We start from the raw sequence: 20363 nt of genomic DNA on the forward strand, positions 1-20363 counted from the left end.
GCTCGCTAATATAGCGGCTGGCTCTGGACCGAACTGGGAACGAATTCTTTTTCATTGTTTTTTTTTTATATTTAGAAGGCGCTGTATCCGGTCGCCAGCTTCCGTTGCTGTCTAATGGGGCCTAGTGAGTCTTCAAGCACTGTGGCGCCGGCGGGTGTCGTCATCGGTCGTGTTCCGCTTTAAAAGATAGATACGCTAACTTCCGTCCTCTTACGCAGTTCCTCTTGCATTTCCTGAGCGCAATGTCGAGCAATTCGCGTCACATATTGGCAGGAAAATACGGCCAGAACACGTCGGCATTAGAGGACAGCTTTACTAATCTATCACAATTCTGATGTACCCTCTACTCCGGGCCGCTTGACATATGAGCGTAATTGGGTTATGAAATCTCTTTAAGTATCCAGTTTAAATTATTAAATATTTGTCACTGACAGGACATTTAAACGGTCAAATGCTCGATAGCTTTCTGGGCAGCTACGTTTACTGTATCGCTGAAGTCAGCTTGTCTCTACAGTGTGTGTAGCGAAATAGTTGTCTCCGCTTTTTGTTTCGCTGATGTCGATGCGATTTCATTGCCCGATTAACTCTTTCACCAATTTTGTTTAACTTTTTGGATGTGCTCATTGCATGTAAAGAGCTTTGCCTCTACGTTTCTTTTTAGCGCAAATCTGTGTCGATGTTATCTTAGGTAGAGAGCAACTACCTTTGAGCGTGAAATAGCATTTGTTAGTGAGCCTTCTCCATTACTGCGACCGGAGAATGGAGGAAGGCACACCACAGCTGGGCGTACAGTATTCCTCCTCTACGGAAGCACTGGTGCAATTGATGGATACTGCGGACGGCGTATCGACTTTATCCCAGCTGAGAGAGCAGCGGAATGCTCAAAGAAGGAGATCCATTGCAGTGGCGATGCTGAAGATTCTTGTATTCTTGTCCCTGATTGTCATGGGCCCCGTCATCACGTTCTTGTTTCTTCGGCCCTGCGATAAGGTGAGCAGACTTGATTCCTATTTCATTTGAGGAACGCGTTAGCCGTCGTTCATTTTACACTAGACTGCAGTGGAGCCGCGATGAAAAAGAAGACAAAATATAGATTGTGTACGAACGCATATAAAAATGAATAGCATCTTATGCGATTGCACACTTTTTCGCTGCTAATTATTATTGGTTCAGCAGAGCAATTCACACTTGTTTAGCATATGACCTCTCTATGCGGATAAGTACGGTGAGCAATCATTTATGATTCGATGTTTATGCATTAAGTTTGCGAAGGGCATTTTTGTTTCCGGGTAAAGTTCAATTCGTACCCTATTCCTCCACCCCTAAGGCATTTTTAAATTCGGATAAACTATAAAAATGAGTTTTCGAGACGATATAAGTTTTCTATTTTACAAAGTAGACAACACTGCAAGGAATATTTGTGGATATATAGCCCTCATTCCAGATAAGTGCCTTCAGACAGTTGCGGCTATTAAACCTCTTTTAATTCTCCCTTTAATGAGGCGGACGAATATAAGGATAAATCTGAAGCGCGTGATTTCGAAGTGAAGGACCTAAACTTTTGTACGACCTAGTGTTTTGTCGGAGTCACTATAGTAAGTGCTTTCACGCTATTGAAGTTCTGATGCTAGGACATTGCAAGCTTGAAATGCTTGCTGCGATGTTTAGTGTTTTCGTACTATAGAAATAAATGCAAGCCTGTCTTGCTTAGACGCTGTAGTGACAAGTAAGAGATGGGTGCCGTACGAGAAGAGATATTAATGATAGCTTACGAAAAAAACTTTCAAGTGGCAAATATTTTTTCAGTGGCTGAGGCGAGTTTCATGTTGTTAATCAAAATGTTGAGAAAAATACGCCCTCTTATGTCTAGCTGAAAAACGAACTGTTATTGTAAACGAGAATAAGCGAGAATAAAATTCCATACTTTATGGATTTACCCTTCGGAGTTCCTAAAATTTTCAAACATTTCTACAGTTTGCCTTTAAATGGGCACTGAGTGCTGTTCCAATTTACCTGTGTCGGTAGATTCAAGAATTGCAATCAATGGCATAGAGACTACTATCACTTAAAATCCACATTTCTGAAAATATCACCATAGAAAAAAAAAGAGAACAAACGATCGCAGGCTGAATACGCCAGTTAACTGCGGTGCGCCAAAAGCGTTCTTGCTCGGATCCCAGATATAAGCTACACGGCGATTCACTTCAAACGGATTAACAGAGTCCTTTTTGGTATGGACTGACGTCACGGGTCTGACCGTAGCTGCTGGAAAACTTTTAAACGCAATTAGGTAGCTATGTAGGCTTTTGCTTCCAGCTTATCATCAACGTGCAAGAAAGGGCTGTAAAATCAATTTCGCTGAAACAAAATGGGTGGACTTGTGTTCGCTCCTACATTAAAAGAACTGGCGTATTGCTCAGTGACCGGAAGTATGAAGAATGAGGTAATGAACAAATGCATCAAATAATGCTACTGTTAGCGTGGTCTGCTCTCGCAGTTCCTTCGCTCATCCCTGAAAAATTGCCAAATCCGCCGCGGTGGCTCAGTGGTTATGGTGCTCTACTGCTGACCCGAAAGGCGCGGGTTTGATCCCGGCCACGGCGGTCGAATTTCAATGCAGGCGAAATTCTAGAGGCCCGGGTACTGTGCTATGTCAGTGCACGATAAAGAACCCCAGGTGATCAAAATTTCCGGAGGCCTTCACTACGGCGTCCCTCAAAGCCGGAGCCGCTTTGAGATCTTAAGCTCCACAAAAACAAATCGTACAACAAAATACAATTATAACCTCCTCCCCCAAGAGATAGTGTTCGCACGACGAAAATGTGATAACTACGGTTAATGCAACAAGTCGAAGTCCAAGGATTTAAAAGAACATTGGTTCAGTTTAAAGCTGGAGCATTGGTTCGCGATTACATTTAAATTTCAGCATTGCCATCTTTCGTTAATTATTCGTATTGGGCGGCAATATAGAATATAGCGAGCAAGCTGGCCAGCGTTTGCATAATGTTTGCTTATAAAAAACTATACGAATAAGCTAGCCGCGACAAGAATGCGCTTTCTTGGTTGAAATAAAAAAAAAGTGTCTAGTGCTGGAGAGAAACTGGGTGTTTGTTGAGGGCTTGGGTATTTCTAAGTAGTCAGGATTGTAAGTTATTTTATGACAGTGCCCCAACAGTCCTTAAGCACATCTGTAGTCACCTGATCGTAACCGGTACTTTCCGTTTTTTTTTTACTCATGCAGTGGTAGTAGCGAACATTATTTGGCTTTAAAATTAAGTGCGTAGCAAGCCGGAACATTCTCGAACAACGATCACTTCATTGTCCATTACCAGGAACACCACACTGCCAGGAAAAAAGACAAAGATACTTTCTAGGTTACAGAATGAATGAATGGCGAAGGGAAAATGAAAAATGCAGTGCTCCAGTTAGCCTAAAGGAGCAGACACTTCGGTCAAGTCGGATCTAAGCGGAAGTACAGGGCTTTCTATACTTGCTCTTTTGTTGTCAATGGAAGGTCTAATTAAATACTCGAGGTCGATAAACCCACTACAGGTACTTTACAGAGCTGTTTACTAAGGTGATCGCTAATCTAAAAAAAATTAGCCACCTATTTCTGGGAATGAAAGGATTACTTGGTAGTGGAGATACCGAGCTAACAGTTGCAGAAAACACGGAACATACCCATAAGGAGCGAAAAAAGCGCGTACTTTCAACTTACGCGCTTCGTCTGTCTACAGTTCTGTGTATGTGCCGTGATGTTTCAATCAGCGCAATATTCTCACTATGAACCAACAACTAGCCCGCACTGTTCCCTTGTTTGCTGATAATTGAGCAGTATTGCACCACCAATCATGTTATAGAGAAATGTGGCGAACACAACTAACCCGTATATATAGTTTCATAAGTTAAAATGAATCAGTCAACTCAAGAGATACCTCTGCAATGATGGAGATATAAGCAGCACACGTCAACGAAGTTGGATATATCTATAGCGGTCACCTACAGACCGTAATCTTTCCAGCGCAAAAGTAATGAAATACCAGTACTTGGTGTCAGGAAAGAAGGCATGACAATCCCGGAGTATTCACCGCATGTTAACATAAGGTATTCGCATAACTGTATTGGGAAGAGTTGGGGATGAAAGCTCATGCAGAATACCCTTGCAATCTCCTATATCTTGATTACACTGCCTTCCAGTGTGACCATGGAGCTGAAATGAAAATCTTGGTTCAGGGCCCAAAAGGGTTAAGGCAGGAGGTTGAGTCTGAAAAACAATATGAAGGAGCCAAAACTACTTTTCCAGTCTCGAAAGGCAACCACAGTTGGCAATATACAGAGCCGCATTAGAAATGGTACATGAATACATCTACTTATTGCTAATGGTCACGCAGAGCGGAACCGTCTTACCAAAACAGTTAGAAGACGAGCATTTTGCAGGAACTCTGAAGGGGCGGGTAGCAGTTTTCCAAGATCTCTATAGCTAAAAGCATATAACAGCTGTAGATTAATGATACCATGTTATGGACAGAATCGTGATGGATAACAAAAATGATTGAACCCAGACTAAGCTCATCGCAGCTAGCCATGGAAGGACCGGAAGGGAACAGATTGGTTCGGGACACAAAGACGAGTTGCTAATATCCTAGTTGAAATCCAGAATTAGGGGCATGTACAAGGCCTTAATTACGAAGGCTGGATAACTGGAGGTACATTAATATAACTATATATTTCAAGAAAGGAAAGCGCAGCAATGAATTCTCAGTGTCAGGGTCGCTAAAGGATTAGGAATTTGTGCAGAAGGCAGATTAGGCCTAATTTGTTCATTTCCTACAGGAGAAGAAGGCTGCACAATGAAAAATGGAGTCAGCGGTTTTGTTTGTCATTCTTCCTTTGCGCTGCCATAGTTGCGTGAAGGGTTTAGGTAATATGCGGGAATATGGCCCAGCGAGCCTAGTGGTTTCGCTGAGCGGCCCTTAAAAGAGATCCGTTCGCGAAGCTCCGGGTTCGATTCCCAGTCATGGCTATTGATTTTCATTTTTTTATTTCTTTTAATGGTTTCACTTCGAACTCGGATCTCATGCAAACTAGGTTCGTCAGTGATTTCGAAACATTAGTCATTGCGGCGCGGAGCAGATGGAAGTTGATGGAGACTGCGCTCTCCAATGCACAGCGCGAGACTGTGGTGCAGTTTCTAATCTCATCCTTTTCGGAATGCCTCCTTTTCAGCGCTTTCAATATATAACCGCCATGAGCAACGATCTCTTGCTCTCTACCATTGAGTACCAACATCTCCCGTGCTCATGAAAGGTTCGTGTGTGTAAATGCCGGCAGTGTGGGGTAGCGATGACTTTCATGAGGTGCAGGTCACCCGCTTAAATTTTACTTATGTAGATGCGGGTTCAGTCCACTGATCTCCACTAGGTGGCTGGATGCCGCATTCCCGCTTTCCGAGACGAGAGCGAGTGAAGCCACCGGAAGTTGGAGCACTTGTCCCGGAAGTCGGGTGTCTGCTGTGTATTTCAATGCAAAAAGTCGCGTCTTTCGCCCTTTCGTTCTCAGTTTTTTGGATTGTTCTCGTGTAATGTCTGCTGTTATATGAAAGGAACAAGCAAGCTGAACGCGAGAAATGTGAGCATTGTGTGCAGAATCCTGTAATTTCTGCGAAAGCGAAGAAAACAGGCACGCAGGTCTCACCCTTCCTCGGCAAAGGGGCACGTGCATTAGACACTATGTTCTTGCCTAGTTCTTGTCTTCCGAGCGTAAAGGAAAAGTAGTGGAATGACGATGAGGCTAGGTCATCTTAAAACCAAATTTTCGTGCAGCAAAGAAAAGGCGCAGCGCGAGAGGAACGACTGACTAGAAAGACAAATGCTGCAGTGCGCGTGAGAAGCGCTGTTAGAAGTCAACTGCACCAAGCACCACGAATACAAGCCCATTCATGCTTAACTTGCTCCAATGCGAAACAGTACATGACACGCTCCGTCAAAAAAGCTGTACCATACCTTTTGGAGGCGCTAATGTGAACCAACCGAACACCGTCGACACCTCACAAGTAGCCTAGCCCTCGCTCTGGTTCGGTCTAAACTTAATTCGGTAAAATGGTCGCTGCCTGGTGAATGTTTCCACCTATTCTTTCTTATATTTATCCCCCATTGATAGCATAACTTGGGCTTGAGCGTGGGAACAAGCATCACAGTAAAGAGCAGAGTTGGCGAAGCTAGGCAAGCGAGATGACACCGAGCCGAGTAGACGAGGCTCCATACTTGCTGCGTGTAGCGACGTCCTGTCGTCTGCTAGTGCCGTCCCATTGCGATGCAATGGTCCCTTATTTTTGAAACGTCTTTCCCGAAGACTTCGCTGGTCTCCTCGCTCAGTTGACGGTGCAACAGGTAGGCATTGTCATGCAAAAAGACGAGAACGACGAAAAGACGAAATGCTAAGTGGGAAAACAAAACTGGAACTGAAAAACCGTGCGGAGGTCCGATTTCATGCACGCCAAAGGCTGACTTCCGGGACAAGGCCACTTACTTCCGGTGGCTTCACTTTCGGGCGCCCGATGCGGCATCCAGCTCCCCTAGTGGAGATCAGTGGTTCAGTCCCTCAAACTTTTGCGCGTCATGCAGAGACGTAGATACGCTGAAGCATTTCTAACTCTCTTGCCTTAGGTTGATTGATTGATTGATTGATTGATTGATTGATTGATTGATTGATTGATTGATTGATTGATTGATTGATTGATTGATTGATTGATTGATTGATTGATTGATTGATTGATTGATTGATTGATTGATTGATTGATTGATTGATTGATTGATTGATTGATTGATTGATTGATTGAATTTTTATTTCTCAACATTCATACAAGGCATGCTTGTTAAAACATCTGGATCCCTAGCTGGAAGCTAGTTGGGATCCATGCAATTCAGTTTCAAAGAAAATTGCAGGCATAACAAAAATTAATTACATTCATATAAAAGCTCATGAAATTAGAAAGACATAAATGGGTACATAGAGCAACAATATTCAGAGCACCAAGCCTCTTTTACAAACAGATACAAACAAACAAAAAAAAACGGTGGCTTCACTCATTGTTTATAATATTTCTTCAGTGACACAGGAAAAGTTTTACAATGTTTGAGTTCACTTGGAAGCTTGTTCCACAGCTTAATACCAACATGGGCCATCCTTCTTTCTCCATAGACATTTTTTTGTTTTCGGAAGAAGGAAATTTCTATGAGTGGCGTTGCGAGTGCATAGTGGTGGGATACAGAATAGCGATGAGTGTAACGGGTAATTGTCTGTAAGGCATGTGTGTATTGTCAATACAGTCCTGTATTCAAGTAATGATTGTAGTGGCAGTATATCCATCTGTTTAAAAAGAGGAGCAGTGTGGGCGTTGTATCCTGAATGTGAAATGAATCGAATTGCCCTTTTTTGCAAGACCCTAAGTGGTTCCAAATAAGATTGGTAGGTGTGGCCCCATGATTCAATGCAATATGATAACTGGCTTTGAAAAATTGAGAAATAAATAGTTCTGAGTATGTCATTACCAAAATAATCTCGGCATTTGTAGAGTGCAAAGCATGCTGCAGCTAACTTTTTACAAAGCGCCTGAATGTATGGCTTCCAGTGCAGGTTCTCATCTAGAATTATTCCAAGATAAGTGATGTTATTGACAAGTGCAATAGGTGTTCCCAGCCATTGCACGGAAGGCAGGTTTTCATGTATTGTTTTTCTGGAGCCCCTAAATATTATGCATTTTGTCTTATTAACATTTACAACAAGTTTATTTGAAATAAACCAGCTGCACAAAGTTTCCAATTCTCGGTTTGCGGTGCTAATAAGATCCGTTGTAGATTCATGAGCACATAGAAGACCAGTGTCGTCAGCATACATAAAAACAGAGAAGTGTTGTGTGAAATGCGGCAGGTCATTAATATACAAGGTAAAAAAACTCCGGACCAAGGACTGAACCCTGAGGCACACCAACCGTAACTGTTTCAAAGTCAGATTTTACACCACTAAGTTGGATCATTTGCCGCCGATTATTGAGATAACTTCTGAAGAATTCTAAACTAATACCTCTAAACCCGTAATGCACCAGCTTTTTCAGTAAAATTTCGTGATCAACAGTGTCAAATGCTTTCTTAATGTCCAAAAAAATTCCTAAGACTATTTTATTATCATTCAGGAAAGTGTTGATCGTGTTTGTTAGCGATATGACAGCCGTACCAGTTGATCTGTTTGGTCTAAAGCCGTGTTGTTGCGGGCATAGCAAGGTTTCTTTCTCGAGAAATATTTTCACTCTCTTTGCAACGAGTTTTTCAAAAAGTGTGTTTATGCAGCTTAAAATGGAAATTGGGCGGTAATTCTCAACGTGGTTACGGTCACCATTTTTGTGAATCGGTACTATTCTAGCTAGCTTAAGCAGATCGGGATAGGTGGAGGAATAGAAGGCAAAGTTGAAGATTTTTTCAAGTGGCTGGCATAAGATATCAATGCATTCCTTCAGCGCACTAGAGGCAACGCCATCACATCCAGTAGATAATTTCGATGGAAAATAATTAGCTGTATATAAAATCTCATCCACTGTAATATCATGGTATGCAAAGGTCACTACAATGCTTTGCGGAGGAGGGAGGTACTCAGTGCAGGGGCAAGTATTTCCTATACTTGCACCAATAGTGGAAAAATATACATTGAACGTTGTAACTAGATTTTCAATGGAGATCCCCAAGATTTCTATGTCAGGCATAATAAAACGATTTGCTACGGGTTTAATAACAGAGTTAATGATCTGCCACGTGACTTTCGTACTGTGGGCATTTTTCAAAATTAATTGGGAGTAATACTCTTTCTTGCGGGACCTTATGGCAGCAGTAACTAAGTTTCTTGCTCTCCGAAACTTTACTAAGTAATATGAATTACCTCGTTTGAACATCAGAGGACGCATCTAGAAATTCCCATTACTAGGTTCGGGCTCACTTTGTCGGTCCCGCTTCTTATCTCCTTCGGTGTTCGCGCAAGAGGTTTTGCATTGCATCGAGTTTGCGAATACCTCCAGAATTACATAATTGCTACCGGCAGGTTCCTTTGCTAATGGTATCCAAAATTTCCGCAAATGAAAACATCTCTCAGCAATTTTTCATGTATTCAATTCTCTAATCTTATCGCCCGTTTATTTTTTTTCTACTTCATTTTTAATTTATATTTGTAATTTCCTCCTTGATTATCCAGAATTCTTACCCAAGGTTAAGCCATTACCTTGGCACCAATTTACCTTCATCTGTTGGCTCTCTTCATTGAACCCTTGCCTATTCCCCGTCGTGGGTATGCGCCATGCCACAAAGCCAACAACAACAACACGAGACCTGTTGGCTGCGGCGAAAGCCCAGTAATCTCGCTGAGAGCCCTTAAAGGATATCTATACGCGCAGCCGCGCGTTCTACTCCCAGTGATGAACATAGATTCAATTTCTTTTTCTGTTTTTCATGGTTTGACCTCTGACTTATCTGAAGGTCAAAACTAGGCACCCGGCGATCGAAGCACGAGGTCCGGTAGTGAAGCTTCAATATCTCTCGCTTTCTTTCCCTGCTTTAGACGCAATGGGGTTGTAGGTAATCGTGACGACTTCAGTGCTTCCAATAGCATTCTAATGCGAGCCACGGATACCCGAAGTGATCGTAAAAGTCTCTTAATTTTTTTCCTTTTCATGCCTTCGTATATAAGCAAAAGCTAACAAATCAAAAACCATTTTCTATGTTTGGAGTAAATTTTACTGTTTGTAGACACTGTACGTATTCACACGTTATTGATTTTTCAGGTTTCGCCTAACGGACAGCAGAATGCATATTTCGGTGAGTTCGCGGTTTTCTATTTGTTTTCCATTGAAAGCTCACTGCGAAGTAATATAATGCAATTTCATGCTACCTCAGTCTCGGAAAGCATGTGCTTCTTCATGTTGAAGAAAAAAGAACTCCTATTGCGGTCGTTTTCACTCTAAGCTGTTAAGTATTTATAAAAAGATACAATAATTTCGCATTTAGGTTCCTGTACAGACGTTTAGAACAAGACGCGGTGGAAACAGCACAAGCACATGAAACGGATAACTTAATGCCTGGCGAAACAATAGAGCCAGTGTTCTCGCGTTACCCTGCGTTCTATATATGCGTACAAAAAAATTTCACTCGCCACAGTTTTTAGTTCACAAGAACTTTTGTCAACTGCAGACACGCGATTAGAAGGCTTACGTTGAATTTTTTTGGACGACTTATGCTCCGTTTCTTCTTGCCCAAAACGACGTTGTATTGCAGGCAAATTCAAGAAAAACAGGTGAAACGGTATTCGTATTCGCAGCCGGCGCCATGCAATACATAAATGAAAATCGAAACTGAGTTTTTAAATTCTCAATTTCTTGTCCTTGTCGCTGAATTTCGGTGCACTTTTAAACTAATCTTCCTGCCCAAAAGGTCGATTTATCAGCAGGACTAGTTCACAGATTAGCCTTCGCTGGGGACACGAATAAAGGCCGTGAAAACTTCGCAACAGCCCTGCTGGGCGCGCCTCGCCTTCCATCACCGCCCCGTGTATTTCACATCGACACAGCGCAGGTTTCCACACGCGGTAATATGGCCTCAAATCCGAGCAGGCCATTTAAGTAAAGAAAGATTTGCTTTTCATGAAACGAAACGCGCCTTAAACAACTCCCCGCTAGGCTTCTTATCTGCACCGATATAAGAATGGTAGACGACAGTATAAAGTAGAAGGGGTGGGCACTCAGTGGACGGCTGCGGGCTATAGTTTGTACCACCAGTGGTTATTAGCATGGCCTGACATCGTACAGCACACATGCGTCTTTCCCTATTTGTCTCTATGGAAACAGTGCAACAAGATAAAGCCAAGGGTGCGCCACCCGAATCATCGAAGCATAGAGCTACTGCAGCGGGTGGGTTATATAAATAACTGTTGCAAAAGGGGTGTCGCACGTATGAGGAGTTGCAGGCGAAAAAAACTCACCAAAAAAAGCAAAGGTCTTCTTTCTACCCAGCCTCAGAACTGGTACACGTCGTGAACCACACCAGCACACCAGAAAGTGGAGCACATCAGCAGTAACTTCCGTGAGAAGAAGGCAGTCGTTCTCAGCTGCGATGTTCCATTCGTGCCGACAAGTGATGTGGCAACGTGCAAAATGAAATTGCATGCATAGCACTGCATTACCACAAGTCATTGTGGACTAAGACAATTACTCTAAGGACAATGAATAAATATTTAAAAATTGAACACAGATGAGTTATTTCAGTACCTTTAACATCCGTCTTTCCGTCCGTCCGTCCGTCTGTCCGTCCGTCCGTCCGTCCGTCCGTCTGTCCGTCCGTCCGTCCGTCCCTCCGTCCGTCCATCCATCCATCCATTTATCCATCAATTCCATCAATTCCACCCATCCCATCCATCCCATTTATCCCATTCTTCAGCCAACGTTTGGTGTATAATAAAATGGAACACATCTCTTCGCAGCCCTCCCAGAAGTGGTAAACCTGCGGTTAGTGTCTGCTACAGACGACTTCTTCACCGTAACTTGGGAGCGCCCCGAAGGTGACTTCGATCACTACTGGACTGACGTCGCTGCTGACAGCGGTGGAAGCCTCGATGCTAATGAAACGCACCGCGTCGGAACGTGTGCCAGGGGCACCATTCTCCATCCCAACCAGACACGAGTGACATGCAGCCACATAGAAACATGTACGACGGTCAACTTCACAGTGCGCACCTACAAGAATGGCCCACCTGCGCTTGCTTCCTCTGGCGCCACACTCGAAGGCATCTTAATCCCAGGCCAAGGTAGCTTATCTTTTTGCTACGTCCTCCTATCTATAATCCAGTTTGATATCTTATGTAACGAGAATAAACCAGAACTGCACAGAATTTATTAGTTTATTGTAAAAGTTGATGAAGCATCATTACGCTTGAGAAACAGCCGTCTTTTTCTTCCAGCACAAAGTCCGATACCAGTGTAAGAAAAAATAGTTTCTTCCTCACTGTAAAGAGAAAAATAGGCCACATTATTTTTTCTAACTCTCAAGAAGCAATATAGAGGTACGACTTAGGGCAAGAAAATTTTAATTTCGTCTATTTCAAGCCATTCAGATGCAAACTGCGCAGTCAGCATTGAAACTCTGGTATTGTGTTCACAAAAAATTGCTTCGTTGTATCCGGAATTGTCTCCAGTCGTATAGCAGAAAGGAGATAAATACAGTTGTATATCAATTTTAGTCAAAAGATTTCAGTACTCAATATTCGCTGCAGTTCGTAAACAAAGGTTCGTTTTAATAGAGCCTCGCTGGAGCTTTTCGTGAGATGAACCCGTGATTCGAAAAAAGCTCCTGCTCTGGTCACAGAAGCTAGTTAAAACAAGCGAAAGCTTCGGCAGTAAATGTCGTCAGCCTTCGTGAAGCCGACTAGATTCTAAAAATGTTAACAAGACGGCTCGTGAATAAAAGGTACTCTTCACCAAATATTTTGATCAAGTAGTGTGATTTTAGCATGCCGGTGTCTCCGTAGGGTATCTGTCTTCAGTGAATCTTTCATAATTGTCGGGCCGGTGTTCATGCCCGATTTTGCAAAGTTCTTGCAGTCATTACCTCAGCTGTAAATTATCAAGATAACTATATTCTCTATTGATAAAAAATTAAGCACTTGATTTTACTTCCAACATACGCACAGCACCTCATCCTCCGAAGAATATCAACATGCTCAGGATATCATCCAGACAGACTAGACTTCAGTGGGAACCGCCGGCGGAGGTTTACGGAGGCCTCTCTTTCTATGAGGTAAAAGTCTGCGGTACGTTCGCGTCATGCAACGCAGCGCCACATCTCAGCAGCTGCACAAACTACGAGACAACAGGGACGTCGCTTGAGGTTGACAGCATCTCAAACAGCTCTTACTGCGTAGTAGTCACGACCGCCCACGTCTGCGGCGAGCGTGTCACCACTAGCCACCCAGCAGCAGCGGAGCTGAAGGCTCCTTTTACAGGTAAGGGTCCAATTTTACTAATAGCAAATTATTTTCTTCTCTCGAACTCTTGGACACTTGAGCAATTAGGCCACCGAAACGATTGCTTAAATAGCAGACCATCGGCCCCGCGTTCGGGAGTTGCTTAGTTCTAACCCTTGTGCTGCTGGGCACCCACTGTTTTTTTAGATTTCATTTACGGCTGTCGGCATTTATGCGGTGAAATACATAGAAAAGCTTCACTTACCAACCACATCCTCAATGGATAATCTTTCCTCGAATCAGCAAAATCCGCTTGGCACGGCAAAGCTGACTGGGGACCTTTTTCGCAGTGGCTGTTCATGTCGAGAGTGATGGGATTTCTATACCCCAGCTACTCGCCCGGGGAAGTCGGGCACCAGACAGGCGACTGCTATACACAACAGGAAAGACTAATGAATGACCGGCGGCCAGCAGCCGGATTAGAACCCACCACCACGCGAACTCGAGGCAATCACAGCTCACTGCAGTTCACAGGGTGCCACAGAGTACATCTTTTTCCAAGTTCAGAAAAAATAAATTATATTGCGGAGCTATATACTCCTAACAAACCAAGTTCTATATCATATGAACATAACAAATGGACATATCTCTTCACAGGCCTTCCAGAAGTGGTAAACCTGCGGTTAGTGTCTGCTGCAGACGACTCCTTTGCCGCAACTTGGGAGCGGCCCAAAGGTGACTTCGACCACTACTGGATTGACGTCGCTGCTGACACAGCTGGAAGCGTGGATGCTAATGAAACGCACCGCGTCGGATCGTGTGCCAGCGGCACCATTCTCCATCCCGACCAGACACGAGTGACCTGCACCCACATAGAAACATGTATGACGGTCAACTTCACAGTGCGCACCTACAAGAATGGACCACCACAGCTTGCTTCCTCGGGTTCCACAATCCAAGGCATCCTAATACCAGGCCGAGGTAGGTTTTTTTCGTGCTACTAGCACAAAGCAGTGATACGTTTTGATTATTTAGAGTAACGAAAACGTAGCGGAAGTGGATGTGGATGGGAATCGATCAGGTATGACATCGATGAAACCATAAGCATGTAATATTTCCTATACAGAGACACTGAGGTTTGCAATGCATCAAAATACTTCTTATGTGAAAACTGTACCATCGGTTACAGTTTTAGACGCTAATTCTAAGGTGTAACCATGGACCGGGCACCCTCACTGTGGTTTTCCTGTCGCAGTCATGACAGGCGCCCCTCGGCGCTCACTGCCAACTTAGGCTACACACACGCAATGTTCGAACGATAGCGATACTCGCGTGTGCTACCTTCCAGAATACCGAATTCTAAGATGTAACATTGAGGCGCTTTGTGGAGAACGAGTCTTTTTGATGTTTCTATCTTCGAGGTATTCAGATGCTGACGATGAGGTCAGAAGTGAAGCCGCAAAGCTTTGTTCGCAGCAAGGCGACTCTTTTTATCTGGAGGCGTTTGTAGTTTTAGCATGCAGTTTTTGGACTTATGGTTGTGTGTCCTTTTTCCTATGAAAAATTGCATTATTTATTGTTCCCGCTAGTGTCTACCAAAGTTTTAACATTAGCACCGATTTTTTTCTGAGCTTTCTTAAAGTTGTATCTATGCCTCGGAGAAGCACCTTGCGTTACGTCTCACAATTTAGCTAAATGAAAAAAATCCTCAGGTATAAAGTCCTCGGCCATCACCACCAGCCTTTATGGAATTATTAGCGAGAAGCCCCGAGAGTAGAAAGCAAGATTCGCATAAATTTTGCATACAATAGTCCGGTTCACATTAGATAGTCGCTCTACAGACAGATTTGCTTAATCCAGGGAAGACTTTGTAACTTCCGGAGCAGTCTTTTGTGCACAATATGCAAAGTTCTTCTGTAAATTATCTTAGCCTAATTCTAGATGACAACTTTGCGTTTTTGTTAATAAAATTTTATACCCTTACCCTACTGGTGCAGGACCGCAACCTCCTGCAAATATCAACACACTCAGAATATCGCCAACACGAGCTCGACTTCAATGGAAACCACTGGCTAAGGTGTCCGGAGGCGTCGGCTCGTATGCAGTGAAACTTTGCGACATGTTCGTATCATGCGACGCAGAGCATTATGTGAGCGGCTGCACAAACTACGAGACAACAGGGCCGTCACTTGAAGTCGACTTAATCGCCAACGTCTCTTACTGCGTCACAGTATCGACCGTCCAAGTTTGCGGTGGGCGTGTCGCCACTAGTGTTCCAGCAATAGCGGAGTTGAAGGCACCCTTGACAGGTGAGGACCAACTTTACTATGAGTGAGTTAAGCGCTGCCTCGAGCGTTTGGACGCTTGTGCAATCAAGTACTTTCTAACAAAATGCCACTATATACCTTTTAAATGTCAATTCGGTGTTTTTCCCAAACTAATCACCTGCTCATCAATTATCTACTGTCCACAGAGGCAATATCTTCTGGAAATGAATTTCTTTAACTTTTTTTCATTCTATTCTTTTATGGACAACAAAAACATTTTCATCGATCAGCGTAATATGTTAAATATGCTTGTTTTTCTAGCCGCCAAAGAAAGAGGAATTTTTTTCACTTTGAGTAATTTTTATACAAACCGTCCGGTGTTTTGGGTAGAATAACTTGTACTGTATTTATTTACAGAAAATATTTCGAAATTGTGAGCAGCTCACTGCATAATACAGTAGTAACCTTCTATCAATGTACAAACTTTGCGCTCCTGTAGTCACTCTTATAGCACGTATTTTCCAGAAGCCATTAGTCACGCCAATGAGCAGTTTGGCCTTCTGTCCGTATAACGTTGCCACTACTTCTGCCTCTAGGTAGAAAAACCTGTATTGCAACAACAGACTATCTTGTTATTCTGGTCGCTAGCATGATAGTCTCCTTCGTAAGAATGCGCATACTAGGGAAATTTTAGGCTATTCTGTTGTCTAAAACTCTGATCCGCAGATAATTGCGATAACACAAGAGCAATTCACAAATATATAGTTGAAGTAAATTTTTTCAAGCTCAGCAAATAAAAGTGAGGCCGATAGAAAGAAAAGCTGATTTGATTATCAGGTGCTTGAAACATAGTTCTCCGTCAGGACTAATCAATTCACAAAATTCAGCGATAGCTACCTCTTCCACTGCTAAAGAGCGTGCACAAGCCCGAATTTTTTCTTGTGTGATGTTCGGCATAAAATAGCTCATTTGGTTTGGTCATCAAAGAATCCGGTTTAGATCGGGGCTACAATAGGTGCACATCTTATCAAGGAACAAACCGAATTTTTTTTTCGTGTCTCGCTCCTCTGCTATTGGCTCCCTTTACAATCAATTTTCTCAGCTCCTGCTCCAGTCGACGGTCTTTCAATCACTGATAACACTAATTATTAAGCATAGCAAGAGAATGTAATACCAAAACGAACCTATGTGACTTTGCGCGAAGTTGAAATCAAGTCAGTAGATACTGTAATTTCTCGTTTTTTTTCAGTGACAACTGCACTCAAACATTTAACTCCGGTTTATTTACATTATTATTTAGTAGATGGCTCTGAGAATGAGACACACTTTTTACAGAAAATTTAACTTCTGGCAAGTTTGTGTGGAAGCGAGCCATTCTGCCTTCTCTGCGTCTTTCTTGTCTTGTTTAGTTGTGCTGACACAATCTCCATCTTCCGCTTTATAGTCTAGGAAAAATAGTCGGCCTTAAGCAAGCGACTAATACCCACTGGCGCATGGAACTGTTCAGTTGCGCTATCTGGCGAAACGTTAGTTTTATATGGTTTAACATCCCAAGGCAACTCGGGCTATGGGAGCATCGTACTAGAGGTGCTCCGAGTAATTGCAATGACCTGAGGTTCTTAAACATGCACTTACATCGCACAGTACACTGGTACACCAGTATTTCTCAATCGCCGCAGCCGGGATCTAACCCAAGTCTTTCGGGTCAACAACCGAGCACCATAACCAGTGAGCCATCACGACGGCTTTCTGGCTAGAGGGTGGTGAAAGAGTCTTCTCGAAAATAAGTACAATCTGCATTTTATTATTTGCTAGGGCTACTTTTTTAAATGCGAAAGGTATATTTTGTCAATGTCGTTGTTGTCACAGGCACAAAACTGAATCAGTGGGAATTGTTTTGAAAAAGTATGCTGTAGCTTAACCGTTGAGAAAATGCAGACAAATAGCAATCCTTTGTGGTGTAGCATGCGTTTGCAAATTCCGATATTGTCCATTGCTTCTAAACCGCACTGGTTGGCGTAGACGCCTTTAGAGTTTCTCGTACTCTGAGTGGGTTTGACAGAAGCAGTTCATTTGTTGACTGGATTCAAAGAGGAATACATTTTCAAACCAATTAACAGTACCTCCAGACGTGAGCGACCTGCGTTTGGAGGCAGTTGGGGAAGATTCCTTCACCGCCTCTTGGCAGCGACCTAGGGGCAGCTTCGACTACTACTGGGTTGACGTCACTGACAACACGCAAGACGGAAACAGTGCCGGACACCACCACCAGCTGGGTTCCTGCGCCAACGGAACAATTCTTCACCCAGAGCAGACAAAAGTGACCTGTAACAAGCTCGACGCATGCGCCAACGCAACCTTCAGGGTGCGCACGCACAGGAATGGCCCTCCCGAACAAACCTCGCCTGGAGCTACCCTTCCGGGTATCTTCATTCCTGGAGGAGGTAAACTGCCCCTTTTTCACTTTCTACGAAACTAAGAAGCACAAGGAGCTTTCCAGTATGAGTTATACTTCCGTACTTAAACGCAGAAAACAGGGAGCATAATTTCCAACTATTACGGGCGGTAGTAAAAAATTACGAAGTGCACTTGTCTCCTTACCTGACGAAATGCGAAAGATGGGCTCGCTCTGCCATCTGAATTTGCGTCTTGGGGCAGAGATAAGTGGCCGAGCTGGCAACCGGTGCGTTAGTACGCGCGCGCCATCTGCTGGGCTAGAGTCGTCCATTCGAGGGTGTTTTTCAGTGGGTGCCGCATGATGGCGTGACTACGACACGTAAAGCAAGACGTAAATTTACATGACACTTACCAGTTATTTTCCAGATCTGTAATTTATTTTCTCATAATTGCTCATGCAGGCATGACTACATATCTGAGAGGTGCGTTTCTAAGACAACTCTGCATTCACTAGAGACACTTCTATTTAGCTGCCAGCGTCGAACCGTCCTGGCGCAGTGGAATCGTCCCTGCCTCGCGTGCCGCAGGCGCGGGTTTGGTTCCGACCTAAACCACAATTTTATTTCCTTACTTTTCATCGTTAACAGTTTGTGCCCTGTTCGACCCTGCATTGTACTGGGTATTACGGTTTGGCTTGCTGGATTATGTATCTGATAATAGATTTGCTTGATGGATGGCTATGAATAGGTGAAAGCGGGACACAACCTGTCCACGCCATTCATGCAGCAAAAATGCTTGCGCATTGAAAACCACGCCTCTATTTCGATGAAATCGAATGTCCCACATTTAATAGGTGTTCCTGGAAGATGTCCAAGCGCTCTCTATCGCAACAGACAGTTACCCTGGGTTTCGGTGGTAATATTTCTGGATACGAGTTTTTAAAGCAGTAACATCGGGAGCCAAACCATAGTAACGTAGTTTTACACACCCACGTCTTGTTTAGAATTAGAGGCTATTCGGAGCCTATACCGCAGTCGTGGCATTAAATTTATACCTGGTTTCACGAAGGGCTAGGCATGCATCGTGTGTGCGTAGTTTTTTCGCTGATATTTTAGAGACTTCGTAATCATAATAAGCTTAACGTCCACTTGTTTAAAGTATTCATAACCTGTGAATATTTGTTTGCTGCATTGCATTAACAGTCATAGCTCTCGTTTTCTCACTTCTTCCTTACTGCCCCCTCCACAGTCCTTTATTTTTGCAGTGAATATCCGCTTACCACATATATATCTATTCTCTTGTTAGCTACGCTGAAACCTTCATGAATCTTTGTACTGGTGACTCTTCATTCTTTGATGCTAGGCAGCAAGATGTCCTAATGATGCACTTCTTTTTTACATAAAAAATTACCGTTATAAAGTTTCTGGAGTTTAAAGAGCGCAGACTGTTTGATTTGAAAACATTACCAGTGTACTACATGGCTCTCTGTGTGATATTGGTCTAGCCCTCTGAAGTACACATAGGACCGGTGGTTGTTTTCATGGCCTTAACCATATTTCTTCCGATTCGTTCATGTAGTAAGTTTACGTTATATTAATAAATCGCCATATCTCACTCATCATAAAACACTCATACTTGCCGCCCAAGCAAACCCATTGAACGTAGAAGTACATGGGATACCAAAAATTCGGAGGCGCCCATTTTATATACAAATTTCTGCGCTCATTCGGCATAGCCATCATGTGATGTACTGACGCGATATCATACTAGAAGACTTTTATTATGTACAGATTACCAGACACTGCAGCTTTCATGTAAAGTTGCGATTGTGTTCATAACTTGTCCTAAAATATTTACAAAGCTCGCCCTTTAATGTGGAATTCCATTTTTTACCTTGAACCCTACTCATGCTCTTTTACTTGACAGTTGTCCATGCATGGTTGAGAAGAATTAGACTCCGGTAGGAATCTGCATGTCTTGTGCTAATGTCGTTTGCCACCAGTAATGAATTAAATAATCTGATATTTTTATTGAAAGATAACACTGACATGACATGTGGAGGAACTCCTACCACCATTCGCTGCCTAAATGCACTTATCTTCGTTTTCTTTTTCTTTACGCGTAGCTCCTGAAGACTTCGATGTGGACGCTACAATCACTAGCAAAACGACGGTGCAACTCTCCTTGCACTTATCGCGAGTCAAGCAATGCCTGAAAGCGCAGTGCTACGGGCGACTTTTTGGAGGCACCAACCCAACTCTCTTTCCCTGCAACAACTACGTCGGCACCGACAAGACGCTTACGGTCAGAAACATTGTTTCTGGGAGGGCCTATATTCTACAAGTCGTGCTGGTCAACTCTCACAACGAGAAGAATGCAACGAGGGCCGTTGCTTTCAAAATTCCTTGATCAAGGCATATCAGGGAAACAAACTGCAAGCTTGTATTGCTATAACGAATGTGATTGTAATAGAGCACCAAATATATTCTCCTATGTACGTGTGATTGTTTGCTGTTGGCCGTTTACCACCATTTGTTTCCTTTTTGTCTTACCATCATCAGCTGCGCTGCAAAGTGACTGCGAGTGGCTCCTCAACCAATTGCGGGAGCTTTCGAACTGAACTAATTATATAATTCAGTATTTTGCATCAACGCAAGCGTACGAACAGGCATAATTGTCACAAATTTTGTTACCAATAATGTAAAC

General features: G+C 43.2%; 1 protein-coding gene across 1 annotated transcript; it reads left to right on the plus strand.

Annotated features, from left to right (window-relative positions):
• Positions 1–285: 285 nt before the first annotated feature.
• LOC149328829 (uncharacterized) lies at positions 286–20158 on the plus strand. Its single transcript, XM_089559782.1, has 8 exons — positions 286–990; positions 9824–9857; positions 11515–11838; positions 12721–13032; positions 13651–13974; positions 14991–15302; positions 17381–17704; positions 19783–20158. The coding sequence occupies exons 1-8, from the start codon at positions 760–762 to the stop codon at positions 20064–20066; spliced, it is 2145 nt and encodes a 714-aa protein (XP_089415908.1). The 5' UTR covers positions 286–759; the 3' UTR covers positions 20067–20158.
• Positions 20159–20363: the final 205 nt, after the last annotated feature.

Source organism: Amblyomma mixtum, chromosome 9 (assembly GCF_055824585.1).
Source record: "Amblyomma mixtum isolate Tamu chromosome 9, ASM5582458v1, whole genome shotgun sequence".
Classification (NCBI taxonomy): domain Eukaryota; kingdom Metazoa; phylum Arthropoda; class Arachnida; order Ixodida; family Ixodidae; genus Amblyomma; species Amblyomma mixtum.